We start from the raw sequence: 21457 nt of genomic DNA on the forward strand, positions 1-21457 counted from the left end.
CGAATAACTGACAGTGTCCAGCTTCTCTCTCATCGTCTCTCAAACATGCCTGACCCATCGCGATGCGAAAGGCCGTCATGTACGTTTTTGGGTTAGAAGTACCAGAGTATTTGGGAAGTCTTACCTTCCCGGCGTCCCCAATTCTAACCTGGGTTATGTTCGGAGCGAAAGGGGTTCGCCGAGTGTCTGCCACCAGCCAGTCGATCTCGGGGGCCGAGCTCGCGGCATAGTGCATTCGGGAGTCCACAGCTCGGAAATTTTCCTCCACCATCTGGCGGAAGGCATTGAACGCGGGATGATCGTCTCCTGGGATCTCTACGACGAACTGTTCTCCTCTTGCTCGGACTTGTCTTCCCTGGGGGTTGTTTTCTCCTTGTCGAGCTGCGGGTTCGAAATAATTCGGCTCCTCTTGAATCCGTTCCTCACGAGGGAAGTTGATGATTTGAGGGACATATCCAGGAGGAGGGACTCCTGGAGGGGGGAGGCAGATCGCCTTGAGTCGGTCGAGCTCGCCAGTCACTGGCCTCGACCTGTCCATCAGACTGACCAATTCCAGCCGTATTGCGAGGGCCGCCTGTGTTAGAAGACATCTGAATTCCGGAGAAGCTCAGACGCCTTCTGGGCGGGGCGAACCTACGCCCGTTTATGGTGGTCGGACCAGCAGAACTCAGCAGAGTAGCTCGCTCGGCATCGAGCTGATCCTGAAGCGAAGACTGCCCAACTGTCAAGCTATCGAGCTGGGATCGGGTTGATCTCTGGAACTCGGCGGTGGTTTCGACAAGTTTCAGCAGAAGAGCCCGCATTTCTGGATTGACTCCATAAACTGGTATTTCATGCTCACTGTTAGAGGACGTATTTTCAGATTCGATTTGTGCTCTTCGGCGTTAGGTTTCTGATAGTGTTTCCCATAGACGGCGTCAAATTGTTGAACCAATTTCTCGTTCAAACAATCTATACGAATGTTATTGAAAGTTGAGGATTCATATGTTTATTTTAAGAGGGAAGGGTCTTGGAATCCGATTATGAAGAAGGGACCGAAATTTGAAGACGTTAAGATATAAATATATAGATATTAAAAACGAGCGAAAGAAAAATTTCTTTATTGGATTATTAGCATGAACAAAACAAATAAATACAAGAGGAGCGTGAAACAAATGAACTGAAGGCAAAAAGGAAAAACACGAAATTGTATCAGCTTCTTTTTTTTTTATAAGAAAAATCATTCCCTTTAAAATGGTAAGTGATCGGCTTTTATAGCTAGCTCGCTGGTCATCTCCTTCTCTCAGCTTGTTCTACGTGTACGGCGGGAAACAATCTCTATCTCGCCGATCTCGGGTTTCATCCTCTTCTTTAGGCGGCTTGACCGCTACCTTGAAGAAGAGGCTGGTATACGCTATTTTAGGGGGCTTATCTTTCAGAGACGTAAAACTTATGGGCCTCGGACTTGGAACTGGGCCTTACTGCTCCCTTGCTGGAGAGATACCATCACTGCGCTGGGCCGAACTAGCGATGATCTTTTATTTGGGCCGAACTGGCTTTGGGCCTAGTTAGTCCAACTCGCCTGGGGGGCGATATCCACTCTCACAGTTACTCTATTGAATTATTTGCTTGATGTACAACAATTATAGTCACACCCTCTTCATGTATTTATGTAGTAGATAATTTATTGGCCTTTAATAGTAATAGACAACGTTGTGGTTAGACTTTCAATTATTAGCAACACCACATCTTTATTTATGTAAAGTTTGTTATTTTGAATTAGTGCAAGTTTAATTATTACTTGAAATATGATATGGCAGCAGGGCAGACCCAAGTGGTAGAAGGAAGACGCTTGGGCCCCCCAAAACTGAATGGGCTAATTCCCCAATGGGCTAGGATCGCCTTTATATGGCTGATTGTAATTTAAAACCAAATCAACAAATCATGATATTTATTGATATATATATATATATATATATATATATATATATATATCATTAAATCTGCAAACACAAGCTCAAATTTGATGACACGTATGTCAACAAATAATGTCATTTGATCACACAATAATCACTAAAGCCCCAAACCTAATTGTACAGGGAATAATTCACACTAACCCAAGCAAAATTCACAAAACGACCGAGACTTTCAAAAACCTCAAAGAAATCTTAAAGAGAAAACTAGAAGGTAAGGTCCGACGAGAGAATAAAGGACAAAAAACAGCGGCGAAAAAAGACGATAAATCCTATCGGCGAAAGGAACGTCGGCGTGGCGAGCTCTAGGGAGAGTCTAAGCAGCAGAAGCTGGTCACCTTGACGAGGATGAAGAGAGTGAGGATGGTCGAGCCGCCGTGCGCGTCGGTGTGGCGACATGTGAGGAAGACGAAGAGAATGGTGATGAGGTGAGGGATGAAGAGGAAGTTGGCGGTGGGTGAAAAGAAAACGCTGGTGGAGGAAAAAAAAAGTCCGATGAGAGAGAGAGAGACTAAAAGCATTCAAAAAAATATTCTCTAAATTTTATTAACAGTTTTGTCCTGATTATAATTTTGATTGGTAAAAATCTTTCAAACTACTAATATTATTTACCAAATCTCATCTTAATAATTCGCGTTTCATGAATTATTTGAATATGTGACTGAGTTTGACTAAATTTTTCTCGAGTTAAATTTGTAGCACATGCTTGGGATACTTATAATATATCCATTTGTTCTTCGTGCGGGGTGGGACAAGGATTCACCTTTAATGAGATTATAATACTCCATTATTGATAGTCCTTTTGTCAAGACACCAGTTGTTGTCCGATCCACGATTGCTACCATGTCACTATGAAAAAAATGCACATTTAAGGCATGGTCTACGAAGTTTGTAGCAACTGAGGCGACTCCGATGTTGTCACGCCATATCACCGGAGCTAGAGGAAGTTTCACGCGAGCGCGCGATACTCAGCCTCTGTACTCGAGCATGCCATCGCATGTTGCTTGCGTGAAATTCAAGACACCAAACAGGCACCAAAAAATACGTACAAGCTAGACTATATATTTATTCGTCGAATCCGTAAGGGAAAAAATGCGCTAATTCTCAATGCTCTTTAATGTTTTTTCTCATATTTAACACTAATAATTAACATTGGTACTCCCGAGTAATGGTCTCCTTTTGTAAATGCCTGGGTTTGTCTTCAATATTTAAAGTTTAAAGTATCTTTGTAATTCATGTTTAAGTGTCCAATATAATTACTATTATACACATTCATCACAAGTAAGAATACATTTCTATTGTAAGAATAAAAGGGTCAAACTTGTCCAAACCTCAATTTATGTCAAGTTTTTTTAAGAGGAAATATAAAAGTATTATTAATATATAAAATGATAAATTACGCTGTTGCCATTTTAACTATATCACTTGTAACGTATCACTCCTTCAAATTTAAAATCATGCACCACAGTCCCTGAAATACTACATAGTAACAAACACCTCTTTCTGTAAAAATATTTGTGACGGCCGTGCAGTATGAGATTATACTTTATGCACGTGAACGATTTTTTTTAGAAATTACGATAATACCCCTTACTGATGACTAGAATAAATCATTAAAGAAAAATATTAAATAAATATTTGTTGTAGCATTTTTTTTCTTTTTTGATTTATCTTCTTCTTTATCTTTCAAGTCCTTCATCGAACCTTCATGCCCTCCGTCGAGTTCAACAGCAGCTACATAATTCTCTCCTACATCGACCTCTCCTATGCGCCCAACCACACCAAACTCAAGTTCCTCCTTTTCTTCCTCCTCAAATCCCGGCGCGAGAGAATCATCTCCGAGTCCGAGTCGTGACCGTCCCTATATTGTCAGTACCAAATTCACCAAAGCCAGAAGTCAATGTCAACGAGTCTTGGTCTGTTTTCATTCTCGAGGAAGAGATAGAACGATTCATATCAATGTAACCTCATTTATTTTTGTGGGGTCATTTATTCGAACTTCTTGTGTGCACGCTTGTGGAGGCGATGAAGCTCACTGATAGAGGTCATCATGGATTGGTAGCGCGGGGGCTTACTCGTGCGTCGGTGTGTGGCAACACGACTAAGTCGTAATCAACACCGAGAACCCCATCAACACTATCTTCGATGTGAATAGGTTGATTGTAAAGATATTCAATAATGCCAGACTGAACCGCACGCATATGTGAGTTGTTTTTGGCCTAGAAACGGACCGCACGCAAAACAACATGTCAGACCCGTAAAAAGAAGACCGAAAAGAAAAACCACCACCAAACCAGAAAAAAAATGTTTTCTTTACATTATATCTTCTAGCTCCTAGCCAGTCCCTAAGGATGAATTATTATACTTCGAGCACAAAGAATGAAGCCATAATAAAAACATGTTTTGATTTACATTCTCAAGAAGTGACATTCCATCTTTCGTTGTTGAAAAAGACTTCCATCTCTGACCCTTTTTTAATTCCAAAATTCGGCCAAAACACCGACTTTGACGGCCTCAACCTACTATGAGCCCTCGTTTGATTTCGATGCAGAGAAAATAAGTCGATGAATGAAAATTACGGCTTTTCAAATACCACGATATTATAATTTCAAAAATTTCACCGACGAAATTTCAAAAATTTAAGCAAAAATTAAATTTCAACACTAAACTTTTGTTAACATTTTTCTCAATTAGTCATCGATCATCGACATCTTTATCACTAATTACACTTATGACACGTATTTTATAGTTTATTAGACTAGCATGATGAATTAGAAAACTATAATCATCTAAATGATCGAGACTGCTATCTATGAAAGATATTTGCAGGAACAAACTCCCTTCGAGTTAATTGCAATACCGTGGCTCACCAAACCTTCAAATATTGCACTATGCTCGTCAAATCATTGTTGAGATAGAATTGACCTCTCATGTTTTAGCTCTAAAACCTCTTAACTATACTCGATTGGAAGCTTTGACATTCTCTTTACTTCTCTTTATCCTCGATCAAAGTTAAATAGATTCTAACTTTTTTTATTTTTATTTCAAGTCTTCAAACTTTTCATATCGAAAAAATGTTTTACCGTCTTTGTTATTTTAGAACCTTTTCATACAAACGATAGTGATTTGCAGTAACTTATATTTTTCATAGTTACTCAGACTCCCACATCGGTCACCATCCAGGCTCAACCGCTTAAATTGTTAAATGAAAAATGAATCAGCAACTTGAAACATAAATTGTTGTTTGAAAAAAAAAACACATTAATTATAGTATTAATGACATTATAAAATTTAGATACTATATATTTTTACATTATCATATTTGATACTTTAAATTCTTCTTTTCGTAGGTGCATGTTTACGTGAAGATCCGAAGATAGCAATTCTTCAGAGCCAATAGTTTGATTAGCTATATAAAAAAGACTATAAAAAAGATAGAGTCAACTTCGAGACAAATCTCAAAAGATAACTCATCGACATTTTAAACCAAAAAACAACAAAAATACCAACAAAGTAAAATGCTCCAACAGACTGCCATTTGGGAAAATAATGATATCACGAGAAACAAAACTACCAACCAATGTATATCTAAAATGTATTGATAAATAAATAAAACGAAGTTATAAAAAAAAGGCCTAAACAGCTTGCATAAAACCACCATTAAAACTAGGGTCCAGTAGCTATCTAATCATATGAAACATTAGAAATTTTAAAATAGCAAACGTTAAACCATGTAAATCTATTTACGCTATCAAAATAATAAAAAAAAAACAGTATAAATTTCTAGTAAATACGATTATTTACGAAATATTTACAATAGTTTTTGGTTATTTATGAAAAATTTACAAAATATTGGCTAAAATGCAAACGTTTATGTTTACGTGGTTTATATCGTTACATTTTTGTTAAAACTATCATAGTATGCCACATCAATACAAACGTATATAGACTGATTTCTAAATCAAAAGTTGACTGAATAAACATACAAATTTTATATTATATATATATATATATATATATATATATTAGTGTAAATATAAATAAATAATGTCTATCATGCACTATGAAAGCATAATCTACTGACCAAAACAAATAAAATACACCGTGAGGTAGACATTAAATAAATAAATAATCTCACCGTCACACACCCACACGACATAAGAAAGATAGAAAGCTAACAACACGAACATATAGTATAGACTAAAAATCATATCACAAAAGGAAAGTATAAACAACAAACAAATAAATTACACTGATGAGCATCATACTCAAAACCAATTTTTTTTTTATTATGCCACGATCATCACGCACTACACAAAATACAAGTATTTAAAGCCACACACCCACAAAAATAAAAGACAACCCATTAAAGAGAAAGTAAACTAAGTAAACAATAATGAGTACAAGCTCAAAATATATTCATAAGGCTACATCTTCAAAGTACTATCACGCGCAAATTCATAGAAACCAAACAAAAAATGAAGAATTTGCATGAACGATACTACAAAGGGATCTACTTATAATATAACTAATATAGATTATAAAAGAAAATGGTAAAGCTAAACAAACAGTACTGTATACATCTAGAGATTCAATCATCAAAAACCAAGTAAAAAAAATCTAAGAAATTCAATCATTTAAGAACCAAGTAAGAAGAATCTAAGAGGTTAAATCATAGAGTACCGTAAAAATCTAAGAGATTCAATCGCAAACCAATTAAAAAAAATCAGCAATAAATGCAAGGAAAGCCAAAAGACATAATATGGATATTCATGCAAGACCAATAGCATCTTGATACTTGACCTCCACGGAGACCGAGAATAGAACTTTTCTCCCGGAATGATCGATAATCCAAGCATGGTGTGACGATAATCAGACGGATCACATATAAGAATTCACCATTCACAGATTATACCGATCCTCACAACCAGAAAATAAATACTCGAGACAGCCAGGGATCCAATATCAAAGCCCAACGCAAATCAGTACCCACCAAAAAGAAGTGTTGACCAACGACTCATTCAATTCCCTATTATAACCAGCAAAGAAGCTTGACATCTGGAAATACGTGTCTGTTTATATACCAAAACGTCCTAAATTCAACCATTTAACCTCAAATAAAGGGCACAAAAGCATCTAGTACCGGCTCAGAAGCAAATCATCATCCCAAAATAGAAGTAATCAAACCAAAATATAAGACCCTTGAAGTCAATACACGGTCCCAAAATAAAAGCAACCAAACACATGGAATAAGCCCCTTGGAGAACTGATACCATAGTGACTCTCCACAGGGAAGAATCCGTACAGAAAAACTGAGAACCAAATAAGTTCTAACCACTGATCAATTCCGCAACCAGGTGTCGCACTAGGATCATGGCAAGAAACTTACATAAGAGAAACCCGATATAAAGAACAAATCAACATCACTCGGTATAAATGCCCAAACCATCTTGAACAGAGAAGTATGCACAAAGGAAATATACAATCTCGCACATGAGCAACCTCACAGAGACCAATACCTTAAAGAAACTGCGCCCCAATCCATGAAGTAGTTCTCGAAACAATTGCGAAATCTTGACTGATTTGCAAAATAATAAATTTCAAATAAAGAAATTGCTCAACTGCACAATGAAACGTGATTTTAATTTTTAATTTGGCTGCAATTTTATCTAAGATACTTACCTCCTCCGTCCCTATCTTGCCCTTATCCATTCACCGATGCCACTTCGAATGGCGTTTCGATGTCTCTGACAGAGGATCCGCACGAGAGCGACCTTTTCACGTCAGAAGCGGCGTAGACCACGTTCCGAATTTTGACACTCCGCCCGACTTCACCATGATTTTGTCACATTCCGGAGTGGGTCCTGAGCACAAGGCCAGGTACATCTTGGAGACCTCGCTGGCCGTCAATGCACTTTGTGGGACTTTGTGAAAACAGAACTCGTATCGAATAAGACATCCATAGTTTAAAAGAAACTGTTGACTTTATTATAACTGCGGCAAAGCCGGAAAATCCAGAACAAGAATTACAAAAAACCACTAGGGGAAACCCCAGTCAAAACAGAAACCCTAGAAGAATAAAATTACAGCGAACTAGACCAATCCCTAGCCAAGTCCGCTAAAGAAAAGGACTCGAACTCGTTACAACAGGAAAAAATCCAAAGAGCGATACAATGATTAACACTATCAGTCAACACGTTCAAGTTCCACGCCTCGTCATTGAAGATGGATTTATTCCGGGTGTTCCAGATACACCACAAACCTGCCAAAACCCCGGTCTTAGCAGCTGCGACCCTTTTGGAGTTAAACCCTGGAGAGCCATATAATAGAAACAATTCCTCAACGGAGTTAGGACGTGAGACGAGACCCAACTTTGTGCAAAGCCATCCCCATAAAGTAGTAGCCACTCTACACCGGATGAAGAGATGGTCGGCATCTTCGCTTGCGCTGAGACACATCGGACAAATATTTGGCGACAGAGAAAGGTGGGGGTTTAGCTTTTGAAGGCGATCTTTTGTGTTCGTTCTCTTAGTAGCCACCAGCCACGCAAAAATTTGGACTTTGTTCGAAACCGGAACTTTCCATATCCCTTCAAAAAACAGAAACAGGGGCTTAGAGGAAGCGGGGGAAATATCGAAAGCCATTGACTTCACCGAAAACACCTCTTCATCACCCAACCACATGCGTCGATCCACCAAACCTTCCCACAACTTAAAAGAATCTAGCACCCCCATCAAATCAGTGGCTTCTTCCAGCTCCCTAATCGACAGGTTCCTTGGGAAGCCAAAGTTCCAATCCACATGACCGAGAAGTGACGGGGTAGAAGACAGAGTCTGGCCAAATCCGGGAAACGATCTTTCAAGCTACCACACCAAACGTCCTCCCAAAAACGCACAATGGACCCATCGAAAACCTTCCAAGAGCAACGGGTCAAGAACATGTCACGGACTACCGAAACTGAACGCCATGGACTTCGAAATGTACGATCCTGAGAATCCCCCGGATCCCACACGTTGGGTAGTGTACCGTATATGGCCCTTATGACCTTGTGCCACAAAGCATCTTCTTCGATCGGGAATCGCCATAACCATTTTGTCAGAAGAGCATTATTTTTATCCTCAAGCCTACCAAAGCCTAGTCCCCCTTTGTTCTTCGGCCAGCAACACTTATTCCAAGCCACCACCGCACGAGACCTATTGCTCCCAAAACCCTCCCAAAAGAACCGATGCATAATCTTCTCAATGTCGGCAGCGACACCCATCGGCATTTTAAAAACCGACATGAAGTAGGTCGGGAGCGCCGAAAGGACAGCGTTAATAAGCGTCATCTTCCCACCCTTAGAGAGGAAACCTTTCTTCCATCTGTCAAGACTCTTCACCACTTTAGCCAAAACCGGGTCCCAAAACGCTTTCCTTCTCGGGCTGTCTCCCAGGGGCATCCCCAAGTAACTAATCGGCCAATTAGCTTCTTGGCAGCCTAAACACCCAGCAAGAACAGCGACCTCTTCCTCGGAACAGTTAATGCCCACTAAATTACTCTTCTCGAAGTTCATCGTGAGACCGGAGGCTGCACAGAATTCCTTGACAATAGAGACCAAATTCTCTCAACTCGACAAATCATCCTCGCCGAAAACCAACGTGTCGTCAGCATAGTACAGCACATTAATCTTTAAATTTACGAATTAGAAAAATACGTAAATCATTTCAAGAGAACTAGTTCATTTTAAGAAAATTCCCTTCTACTTTACTGAGATGATATGTATTCATAAAACATGAAACTTTTAAAAGCATACAAAGGTTAGTAAGCTAAAAGGTAAAATAAAAAATGGTATAAAGGATGTGCACGGCCAAAAAAAATAAAGATAAAAATGAGAATATAGAGTTGATCTGAGTCAGAGGCTTCTTTACCGCAACAAGCCATTCGTCTTTGTGTATAAAGTTGGCTCTGGTACGAAAAGAAACTGAGTCCCAATCCATAAAGATATGTCATGCTTGAGTAAGAGAGAAGCCATGGAAATAAATTCGCTTTTGCTAAACTGACCCAGACAATCTTGAAAGATGAGAAAAAAGCAAGCCAATAGACCATTCAGCAGAAAATCAACCGATCACAAAAATAGCAAAATCCAAAAGCATTGGGTTTGTGTCTTGACCATATCTGCAAAAGAGTAATTCCACAAGAATTTAAATTTAAAGCACACCAAGACATCACTCGGCTAATAAAGTAGTGATCTTATTTTAAGGCTTTGATGCCATGGAAAAACAGTGGCTAATACTGATATTAAGGATTTTCATGAGCCTGAAACCTTAAACTATGTATAAAATTAAACACACATAAAGATAGAAACTCAATGGGGCCACAAGTTTTGATATTATTATTGTAGGTAAGAGCATGACCGACTATATCATAGAATAATAGATAATAAAAAAAAAGAGTTATATGTCCCTACCATCCAAAGGAAGGTCAAGACAATCTACAAGGCTTACAAAGGAAACTACCTTCATATATAAATAATATAAGAAAAAATAAGAAGATAATTCTATCAATATCACAGTAGAATATACCTAAATTTATTGATATTATAATGTCCTAGCTTATGTTCTCATTGTGAATTTCCTTCCAGACTCGAAAAGCACAACAATAGCTCAAATACCAGTTTTTTATTATTAGAAAGGGAATTCAGTAGAAATATTACCCATCAAAGGTCACGCTTACTAAAAAAAAATCTTATGTTAAAGCCCTATTCTAAAAACTTTATGACAAAAAAGTGAGATACTTGGGGAGCCACTCACATGGCCGTGAGCAAGGTTTCATAAATCCTGGAAGCTAAAAAAAACATCATAGAATACTTACTATAAAGAAGTAGAGATAGAGAAACCTTGGGCTATATCTATTTTGATACAACTAGTTACTGTGAGAAGCAACATTTGGATTATCGCAAAGCACCTCAAAGTAGAGATAAAATAGCAAAGCACGCGAAGAAACTAATTCGTCGAGGCATAAGATAAATGATTCTGTGTCATTCACATCTTGCTCAAAATAAAACTGGAAAAACACATCACTGTTGAGTTATATTATCCAGTGCAACAATACCATTTGAAAAGAAGTAATAAAGAACCAGAGATCGACTCCGACTCACACAGATCAAAATCGACTCCGACTCACACAGATCAAAACGCTTCAACTAAAAAGAGCAACAAAATATAAAAGTAAAATTGGCAACAAAATCACTTCAAAGTATAAGTATCAAAGCACATTAAGAAACTGAGTCATCAAGGCATAAGAGAAATGGTACTGTAGTCATCAAGGCACATGAAGTAACTGAAAACACATCAATGTTAAGTTTATTCGGTGCGACATTAACACTCGTAAATAAATAAATAAATAAAAGAACCAGAGATCGATTAGGACTAACACATACCAAAGCGCTCCGACTAAAAAGAGCCAATACTAAATAAATATGTACAGATAAAGTACATCATAATAGAATCGAGCTTGACGGAGGTTCATATTGTTGACCACACACACACACCTACAGAGACACAGGGTTATGTTTTACGGTGTAAAAAGAACGCTAAAAATAAAGGTGTCAGGAGTTAGCTATGTTATCATGACTTTACATAATGTCTGGTTATTTAACTTTCCTTTTCTACGAAAATGAAGCACAACTTTCTATCACCCCTGGTGCCATTCATGATTTTTTTTTTATATATGGGTTAGGCCTATGATTTGATATAACTTCATATATAGACTTTTAATTTGTCCCATAGGAAGAGGCGATCAAAACAGATTTGCTTCGGCTCAATCAAAAGGGAAAAATACCAACCTATTCTGACCTTTTGACAATTGAGTGAAGTGATCCTCCCAACGCCATTGAAATCCCGAGTCCTACAGGAATGAGACAGAACTAATAAATCTCTGAGAGCTTGAAGATATATTGGCATGCAAAAGCTGATAAGAACAGTTTTCAGATGAGAATCCAACCTGCTTTGCACTGAATCTCCAATTCCGGCCAGATTACCTGTCACAAGAGAACTGCTATATCATATCTTCACCCCGGCCCCACCACCATGATGAATTAACAACGCAAATTTGAATCCATAAGCTAGTATCTCCATGAAATATTCCACAAAGACGAGAGATTGTTTAGAAAACATAGACAAAGTGACAAGTGTAGAATATAGCGTATTTATTCGGCATAATGACAACAGTAATAGTAAGATTCACTCAGACGTTAGCAAGAGGCCAACGGGATATAAAGCCTAGGCCTTATAGTACAAATTTTGAACCATGCTATATCTAACACATTTACCCGCATATTTGTAAATTCCATGAGACATGCCCATTGAGATATCAACAAATGAAAGAAATAATCAAATAATTAAAAAAAAAAAAAAAAAACGACAGTACAAGAGGATAATCTCGCTTGATATTCATATTCATAAGGAATACTTTCTTTTTATTTCTGAAGTTAGTTCAGGAAAAATCTCAGAAGGAATTTCCGGTCCCAAAACAAATTACAGTTATTTTTGTTTGGAATAAGAAGTGAAAACTGCTTAGTTTGTGAACTCCTTTTGTGAGATGAAGCATAATACTTTCAAACAAAAATAATTGCATATGTAAAACTCGGTGATTTACATAGTTCCCATCTCTTATCTTAGTAATGCAACAAATTAAACAAGCAGATTAAGAAGATGAGTGCCTAAACAAAGACAATAAAAAGGAGTTAAGAGAAGAATACATGTCTTCCTCTTCCACTTCGTGTGATAAACACATAGAAACATACATGGCTATTAAACGAGCAGATTTCAAACACATAGATATAAAAACAAATTACCTCAAAAGCTGAATGAGATCCCTCATCACGCTCTGTCCTTGGATAGTGCTCCTAACCGACGAGGTTGGTCTGGTCAAACTAGACCTTCGTGTTCAAAAGACCAATCCATGATCTACAAAGAGCATAGTTGAAAAGACCTTTTGATTAAATTTGAATTTTGAGAGAGGTTATAAAATCCACCAACATGAAAAAAAACGCGTCGATAACATTATTTTCCTGTAATGAAAAACTATTCCTAACATTGTGTTTCGAAATTCTTATAAAGGGTATATACTTTTTTTCTTTTGCAGGTTACCTCTCTCAAGGTTATAAGTTGACTGACATTGTACCGTGAAACACAGGTTTCAAAGTTTCATAAATCATCAAAGGCACAGATATCTCCTTGTAGTTCTCAACAAAGGATCGAATAGGTACTCTCCAACTGGTCTGGTACGGGATTGTCCAGAACTCGAAGCCATAATTTCACCTGTAACAAAAAAAAACACACTGAACAAACGTAAATTCTCACATCAGTACTGAGATTATGATAGTTTCACACACCTTTTTGCAGGTGAAGACTCCAGGAATGCTCTTCGACTAGGTCTCTCGAACCATGAAATGTTTTCCTTCTTACAGGATATACCTTCACCTGTAACAAAAAAAAACACACTGAACAAACATAAATTCTCACATCAGTACTGAGATTATGATAGTTTCACACACCTTTTTGCAGGTGAAGACTCCAGGAATGCTCTCGACTAGGTCTCTCGAACCATGAAATGTTTTCCTTCTTACAGGATATACCTTCACAGCACAAAAAAAAAAAAAAAAAAAAAAAAAAAAAAAAAAAAGTGGAGAGCTTTGAATAAGAAAAAGCTTGGATCCAAGCCCCAAGTCCTTCTTCATGTCAGAGATGTTCAGCAAAGTGCCCAGCTAGCCTAGTTCAATATTGCATCTAACGCAAAATAAAAATAATTTTTTTTTAACATGGTCAATTTCATACAATAATAGATACACTGATCAGGAATCGGATAATTATTGTCTTACATACTAACCTGAGAGTCATCCCGGAACAAATAAGGTTCTTGAGTCTGTGTAAAGATTTCGGGTTAGAAACAATTACACAAAAATGGGGAAAAAAAAAGTTACTCCCTGTTTACAAAATTCTTGTCTATGCTTCTTATATGTCAACATTGTATTCTTATTCCCTATCTTCTACTCATCTACCTTTCATACAAATACTGAAAGACATCGATAAGATTCCTGAGACAGCGTCCTTGTGGTTCGCGACAACAGGGAATGACCCGCCTGGAGTTGAACTGCCAACAGAATGTGCTTCCAAAGAACAAAAAATCAACTATTACAAGCAATTTCAGAAAGAATTAGCAAAAAAAAACAAACAGAGAGGGACAACACGTGATACTGGAGGATTCACTGTGGGGCGGGGCGGGCCGAGGAGTGCCATGGTTGAGTCGAAACGACACTAGTTAGAGAGTGAGAGGTCTTATCTACTAACCTGAGAGTCATCCCATAACAAATGAGGTTCTTGAGAGCATTGGTGATGTTGATTCCAGGGTATCATGACCGAAGCGAACAAACTTCTACGAGTAGTCAACTCTGGAGGCCGACCACCTCTTCGATGATGCGCTCCAACTATGTGCAATGGGAGGTCAAGTTGGCCCTTCCTTGAGGCAATTGGTAAAGGTAACTACTAAGCAATTCATAACAACACCGCTTGTAGAAACCAACAGCAAATAAAAGAAGACATTATTCACATATACTCTTATTATTAACTAATTGTCACGTCATCAAATTAGCTAATTACTATTTATTAACTATTTGTTAGCTAAAATACAATTTACAAGTTCCATATGGCTTAGTAAGATTTAAGTGCACTCTCATCTTTAGGTGTAGTATAAAAAACTAGGGAAATAAGTTTCTCATTAACAACTTCCTATTAAAAAAAAAAACTGATTTTTTTTATGATCCTTTAATTCACGAAAAATGACCTCAATCATTCTTCATCATCAGCAATGGCCCGATCCGATGGAAGCCCAACCATACCCGTCATACCTGCGAACAATACCCGAAATTCAAATGGTTTTCTTACCCGTCATACCTGAGAACAGTCCCAGCCTCGCCGAAGTGGTCCGGCCGATTCTTGGCCCGCACGCACTGCGGTCGAGACTCGGTGGAAGGTTCGCGTGCATCACCGCCGACTGCGGCTCCGGCGACACTGGTGGAGTTCACGCTAAACAGCGTGGAGGGGCTGGACTTCTTCGACGTGAGCCTCGTGGACAGGTTCAACCTCCCAGTCGTGGTGGTGCCACGTGGCGGGGCGGGGCGTGGAGGCCCACGGGGTGCCTGGTGGACCTGAACGGCGTGTGCCCGGCAGGGCTCAGGGTGGCAGCAGGGGCGCGTGGCATGCCGCAGCGCGTGCGAGGTTCTGCTGCGGCGAGGCATATTCGCTGGAGACTTGCGGGCCGTCGGAGTATTCGCTGTATTTCAAGCGGGCCGTCGGAGTATCCTTGTGGGTTGCGACAGCAGGGAATGACCTGTCTGGATAGATTTTAATTTGATCTCAGCACAACTAGTCTCTGAACTATTCTAGCATGTTTGTGACATCTTGGTTCTTGATATATTTCTACGAAATTCAACACCTGAACAACTTTATAAGTTTTTTACACATTTGTTGTTCTCTGATCAACTATGTCAATATCAACTAATGTCACTCACAAACATAATCATTCATTTTTTTTACCTGAAATTCTTCGAAATCAGCTTGATCCCACAGGTCCTTTGTCTTCATTACTTAGTCCATAGCAGTGTCCAATCAAATTCAGCTTTGAAAGCCAAACAAACATCAAGCTTATTAAGTTTAAGTGTAAATTAACATACTTTATTCTAGAGACAGAGATCACGGCAATATATATTTCTACGTACCGTCGAAGCTTCGCAAAAGCCACTGTAAGTAATGCAATCATTGTCGGAATCAGCCTTGAGGAACGCAACCGCGTCGTGCTCTGTCAGCGAAGCTCTGCGTAGTAGATACTGAAAACAAAAAAACACAATGAATACTAGAAACATTTTATAGAGACAAATAAAACAGAACGTAAAATAATCAAACTGACCTTAAACATGCCAAAGACTGCTTCGGTCCAAATAGTCTCAAGGAGCTTCTTATAACCGTTGGGATTGAGAAGCCAAATGAATCGACCCCGTAAACGTTCCACGATGGTTCCGATGACTAACCCACTTTAAAAAAAAAAAAAAAAAAAAGACATTTATTTCCAATAAGAACATTTTAAGAAAAAATAAATAAATATGGACATCTACCAATATAAAAATGGTTTTGCGAACCAACCTTGTGGGAATCTGCATCGGTGTACTGATGAGCCGTGTCGTAAGACGACATGAAGCCTTGTGACCTAAGGAACTTGTAAACATGCCAGCTTTTGCAGGGTCATAACTTCCAGAGGTGCTCTGGACTAGGTATCTCAAACCATGAAATGTGTTCCTTCCTACACAATATACCTTCGCAGCGAAAAAGTACGGAGCTTCGAATAACAAAAAGCTTGGATCCAAAGCCCCAAGTCCGTCATCCCCTGGGACGTTCAGCAAAGTGCCATGCTAGCCTAGTTCAATATCGCATCAAGCCCAAAATAAATAAATAAAATGAATTAGAACATGGTTAATTACATATGATAATAGACACACTGATAAATTGGATAATGACTTATATGCTAACCTGGGAGTCACCCCGGAACAAACAAGGTTCTTGAGAGCATCGGGGAGAAGTCAGCTATGGGAGGCCGACCACCTCTTCGATGACAATGGGAGGTCAAGTTTGCCCTTCCCTGAGGCAATCGATAAAGGTAACAGATAATACAATTCATAATAACGCATCTTATAGAAATCAGTAAATAAGACAAGATAGTGTTCACATATACCGGCAGACAAGATAGTGTTCCTCGGCTTCAATTTCTCGTATGAGGTTGCGGCCCTTCTCGATCCGACCTTCCTTACAAAGCGCGCCGATCTCGTTCGCAATAGAGATGCCAAAGAAATTCTTCTTGCCAAGTCTGCTTCAAGATATCGAGATAGTAACAAATACATAAAAGGGCAAAAAAGAAAAAGAAATGCATAGAAATACTGAATGGCATCACAAGATTCCTGAGACAGCGTCCTTCAGGCGGCGACGGCAGGTAGGGAGATCGGGCTGGTGACCCACTTCGATTCGAACTGGTAACAGAGTGTGTTTCTAAACCTTGAATCAACAAACAACAACATATCTACAATTAAAGACAATTTCAGAAGGAATTAGCAAAAATATAAAAAGAGGGAGGGCTCGTGATACTGAAGACGACCAAGTGGATTCGCGGCAGGGCGAGCTGGGGAGCCGAAACGAAAAGAATAAGAGAAACTGAGAGCGGGTGAGGGGTTTAAGCTATTCTTTCTAGGGTTTTTACGGCAGCGATGAAGCTGGAAGGGACGGGTCAAGGGCAGCCGACTCCTGATAACCGGTAAGAGGGATTACCTCTTTTCGTTTGCAGATTACGATTGTTTCACATACCTCCACAGAGAAAAAAATATGGAGCTTTGAACATATAAAAAATAAAACTTGGATCCAAAACCCCCCAGTCCTTCATGCCTGGGATGTTCAATAAAGTGCCAATTAGATATGATAATAGATACACTGTCATGAATTAGATATGTCTTATATACTAACCTGAGAGTTCCCCGGAACAAGTGAGGTACTTAAGGGCATTGGCGATGTCTTATATACACTCTCATCACCGGATCAGACGAACTTCAGCGAGCAGTCAACTGTGGGAGCCCGGCCATCTCTTCAATGACGCACTCAAGCTCTGTGCTATGGGAGGTCAAGTTTGCCCTTCCTTGATGCAATTGGTAAAGGTAAGTAAAAAAAACAATGCATAATAATGCCGCTTGTAGAAATCAGTAAATAAAACAAGATATTGTAGAAATCGGTAATTAAAACAAGATATTGTTCACATATACCAGTGGTCTTCTTGAGTGTTGAAAGACCCATGTTCCCTGGCTTCAATTTCTTGCACAAGGTTGCCATCTTTTTCGATTCCGACCTTGCTTACAAAGAGCATCGATCTCACTCGCCAGAGAGAACGAGCCGAATTACTCTCTCGCAAAGCCTGTGTAAGGATATCGAGTTAGAAACAAATGCACAAAAGGACTATAAAGAAAAGGAAGAAAAAAATATGCAAAAGAAAAAAGTACTCCCTGTTTACAACTTTCTTTGTTCGACATTGACCACAATAGTGTTTATATCTCAACACTGTATTGTTCTCCCCTTTCTACCATTCATCCTTTCGTACAAATACAAAAAGACATCATCCGTGACCCGCGTGGAGTCGAACCGGCAACAGAGTGTGCTTCCATACCCTGGATCAACAAACAACAACAATACTACAATTAAAAGCAATTTCAGAAAGAATTAGCAAAAAAAACATACATAGAGGAACGAAACGTGATACTGGTGGAATCACGGCGGGGGGCTTTAGGTTTCTTTCTAGGGTTTTTACGAAATCTCTCGCTCGATATCGCGAAGGCACTATTCTCAGGCATCTCCGGCAGCGGGACTTGTCTCCGCAGCCAATCTCGCTCTCCACCCGCGCTTTTAGCCCAATAACCGCCTCTGGAGCCCAGACATAAGCTCGCCGGACGGGCTGAGATCTGGTGGTTGTGACATGAACTGGCCTCCGGACACACCGCAGATCAAGACAACCAACACCAGTCTCGGCAGAAGATTGAAGTACCCGTTATCGGCGCGCTTCTTGCTAAGGTCACGATCGGCCTTGCAATGCCAGAGACGGAATCGAGGTTTGGCGACAAGGCAGAGAGGGAAAGACTAGGAACTAACGAAACAAGTTAGAGCGGGTGAGGGGTTTTAGCTTTTCTTTCTAGGGTTTTCCGGCACCGACGAAGCTGGAAGGAACGGGTCAAGGGGCAACCAATCTCGCTCTCCACCCGCGCTTTTAGCCCGATAACCGCCTCCGGAGAACCGGTAGAAGCTTCGCCGGACGGGTTGAGACCTGTTGGTGGTGGCACGATCTGGCCTCCGGACACACCGCAGATCGACACCAACATCAACGACGCTAGTCTCGGCAGAAGATTGAAATTCCCGTTACCGGCGAGCTTCTTGCTAAGGTCACGGCGATTCCGGGGACGGCATCGAGGTTTGGCGACGGGGCAGAGATGGAATGGCTGGGAACGAACGAGATGCGACGGTGCCGTAAAACCCTAGATCGCCATTTCATGCCGGACGGGTTAAAGGAGGTGCAATCTGGAAGATCAACACCACCAACTCCAAGAGGAGTACCCGCAACCCGAACATGGCGACCTTTCGACTGGGCTCGGCGCCGACGATCGGACATACGATGTTGGAAGGGACGGGTCAAGGGACTTTTGCATCCACAGCCAATCTCGCTTCTCCACCCGCGCTTTTAGCCCGATTCCACGCTCGCCGGTTGGGCTGAGATCTGGTGGTGGTGGCGCGACCTGGCCTCCGGACACACCGCAGATCGGCACCACCACTCCAGTCTCGGCAGAAGATTGAAGTACCCGATATTCGAACACTGAGGACCGGCGATATTTTTTATGAGGTCGGCGACGGCGTCGAGGTTTGGCGACGGGGCAGAGAGGGAATGGCTGGGAACGAATGAGCTGAGACGGTGAAACCCTAAATCGCAATTTACACGCCGGTGATCCCTTTTTTATATACCACCAGAAACTTGGCCTCCAATTAACTTTCCCTTTTCCTTTCCCTCTCTCCTCGCTGTTAGATTATATTTTGATCCAGCGGCTGTAATCTGTTGTAGTTATAATATTATTTAATTACGATTCACCCCCAATATATACACCAACGGATATAAAAACACACGGTATTATAATATTAATAATCATCAAATGACTCTTTTTTTCGCTTAAAGGGACCATCAAATGACTCGCCCAGCATTAAGTTTAGCTCTCCGCGTCAAATTAATTTCTTTTTCTTTCTTCTCGCCGTTAGATCAGGTTTATGATCCAACGATGGTGTTGTGACTTTTGATCGAAATTATGTTTGTATAAGTCCCTGCTTCATTAACATTTTCCACTTGGAATACAACACATTGACAATTCACATAATCCACTTATAAGATCTCATAATTAATTACCAGACATAATCGTAAACATATTAGACTTTCATTTCCAAAAATTAAGTTGTGATATTTTATAGAGTTGAAAAATTAATATACATGTATTTACGCCATCTTAATTATCAATTTTGCAAAATCCACATTGAATCTTATATTTCTTTATACGTATATCCCTCTGAAAATTTCCATACACACTATTGATATTTCAAAGTGGTATATATAATCCAATCATGTTTTTTGTTTTATATATTTTTTAATATCTATGAGATTTTTCAACTCTATTTCTTCCATTATGTTGTATCAACGTCGATAAAGGTTATTCTATTGAATTATTTGCTTGATGTACAACGATTATAATCACACATTCTTCATGTATTTTATGTAGTAGATTATTTATTGGCCTTTAATAGTAATAGACAATGTTGTGGTTAGACTTTCAATTATTAGCAATATTTCATCCTTATTTATGTAAAGTTTGTGATTTTGAATTAGTCCAATTTTTTTATTACTTGAAATATAATATGGCAAAAGGGCGGACCCAAGTGGTAGAGGGAAGAAGCTTGGGCCCCTAAAACTCAAATTTTTTGCCCAAAATTTTTAGCCCAAATGGGCTCGGATCGCCTTTATATGGTTGATTGTAATTTAAAAACAAAATCAACAAATCTTGATATTTATTGACATATATGTCATTAAATCTTCAAACATAAGCTCAAATTTGATGACACGTATGCCAACAAATAATGTCATTTGATCACACAATAATCACTAAAGCCCCAAACCTAATTGTACAGGGAACAATTCGCACTAACCCAAGCAAAATTCACAAAAAGACCGAGACTTTCAAAAACCTCAAAGAAATCTTAAAGAGAAAACTAGAAGGTAGGGTCCCGCGAAAGAATAAAGGACAATGAACAGCGGCGAAAAAAGACGATAAATCCTATCGGTGAAAGGAAAACTGATATTATTTGTCCTGATTATAATTTTGCTTGGTAAATTTTTTTCAAACTACTGATATTATTTACCAAATCTCATCTTAATAATTCGCGTTTCATGACTTATTTGAATATGTGACTGAGTTTGACTAAATTTTTCTCGAGTTAAATTTGTAGCACATGTTTGGGATACTTATAATATATCCATTTGTTCTTCGTGCGGGGTGGGACAAGGATTCGCCTTTATTGAGATTATAATACTCCATTATTGATAGTCCTTTTGTCAAGACATCAGTTGTTGTCCGATCCACGATTGCTACCATGTCACTATGAAAAAATGAACATTTAAGGCATGGTCTACGAAGTTTGTAGCAACTGAGGCGACTCCGATGTTGTCACGCCATATCACTGGAGCTAGAGGAAGTTCCACGCGAGCGCGCGATACTCAGCCTTCGTACTTGAGCATGCCATCGCATGTTGCTTGCGCGAAATCCAAGACACCAATCAGGCACCAAAAAATACGTACAAGCTAGACTATATATTTATTTGTCGAATCCGTAGAGGAAAAAATGCGCTAATTCTCAA

General features: G+C 39.4%; 2 protein-coding genes and 1 long non-coding RNA gene across 8 annotated transcripts; all 3 read right to left on the reverse strand.

The window, feature by feature from the left end:
- Window positions 1-8035: 8035 nt before the first annotated feature.
- On the reverse strand, window positions 8036-8892 carry LOC149388970 (uncharacterized). Its single transcript, XM_089622537.1, has 2 exons — window positions 8866-8892; window positions 8036-8815 (listed from the first exon to the last, which is right to left on the reverse strand). Exons 1-2 carry the CDS (start codon window positions 8890-8892, stop codon window positions 8036-8038), a joined length of 807 nt encoding a protein of 268 aa, XP_089478663.1.
- Window positions 8893-8983: 91 nt separating this feature from the next.
- On the reverse strand, window positions 8984-15604 carry LOC149388971 (uncharacterized). 6 transcript variants are annotated; one of them, XR_016300467.1, is made up of 8 exons: window positions 13821-14289; window positions 13489-13569; window positions 13327-13414; window positions 13082-13252; window positions 12787-12898; window positions 11934-11970; window positions 11786-11837; window positions 8984-10106 (listed from the first exon to the last, which is right to left on the reverse strand). XR_016300467.1 is itself a non-coding variant. In XM_089621605.1 (4 exons), exons 2-3 carry the CDS (start codon window positions 15226-15228, stop codon window positions 14793-14795), a joined length of 390 nt encoding a protein of 129 aa, XP_089477731.1. In that variant the 5' UTR covers window positions 15229-15324; window positions 15527-15604; the 3' UTR covers window positions 11491-11837; window positions 14775-14792. The 6 variants fall into 6 exon arrangements, 1 of the variants encoding a protein (XP_089477731.1); XR_016300466.1 differs by having other exon boundaries at window positions 11776-11837; XR_016300463.1 differs by lacking the exon at window positions 8984-10106 and having other exon boundaries at window positions 11491-11837.
- A 105-nt stretch (window positions 15605-15709) lies between these two features.
- Window positions 15710-16758, reverse strand: LOC149388972 (uncharacterized). The gene is made up of 5 exons (XR_016300874.1): window positions 16716-16758; window positions 16514-16622; window positions 16130-16400; window positions 15897-16020; window positions 15710-15816 (listed from the first exon to the last, which is right to left on the reverse strand). It is a non-coding gene; the product is annotated as an uncharacterized LOC149388972 (long non-coding RNA).
- Between the last annotated feature and the right edge of the window lie 4699 nt (window positions 16759-21457).

Source organism: Urtica dioica, chromosome 8, assembly GCF_054948205.1.
Source record: "Urtica dioica subsp. dioica isolate 48M chromosome 8, U.dioica_male_clone48M_v1_H2, whole genome shotgun sequence".
Lineage (NCBI taxonomy): Eukaryota > Viridiplantae > Streptophyta > Magnoliopsida > Rosales > Urticaceae > Urtica > Urtica dioica.

What these genes read in the sequence shown, in the direction of transcription:
- LOC149388970 (XM_089622537.1), bottom strand. Translation starts at nt 8,892, where the DNA reads ATGTTCTTGACCCGTTGCTCTTGGAAG. An exon ending in TGACCCGTTGCTCTTGGAAG is followed by an intron (nt 8,816 to 8,865) that starts GTTTTCGATGGG and finishes TTGGTGTGGTAG; the next exon opens with CTTGAAAGATCGTTTCCCGG.
- LOC149388971 (XM_089621605.1), bottom strand. Translation starts at nt 15,228, where the DNA reads ATGCCTCGCCGCAGCAGAACCTCGCACGCGCTGCGGCATGCCACGCGC. An exon ending in GAGGCTGGGACTGTTCTCAG is followed by an intron (nt 14,839 to 14,884) that starts GTATGACGGGTA and finishes TATTGTTCGCAG; the next exon opens with GTATGACGGGTATGGTTGGG.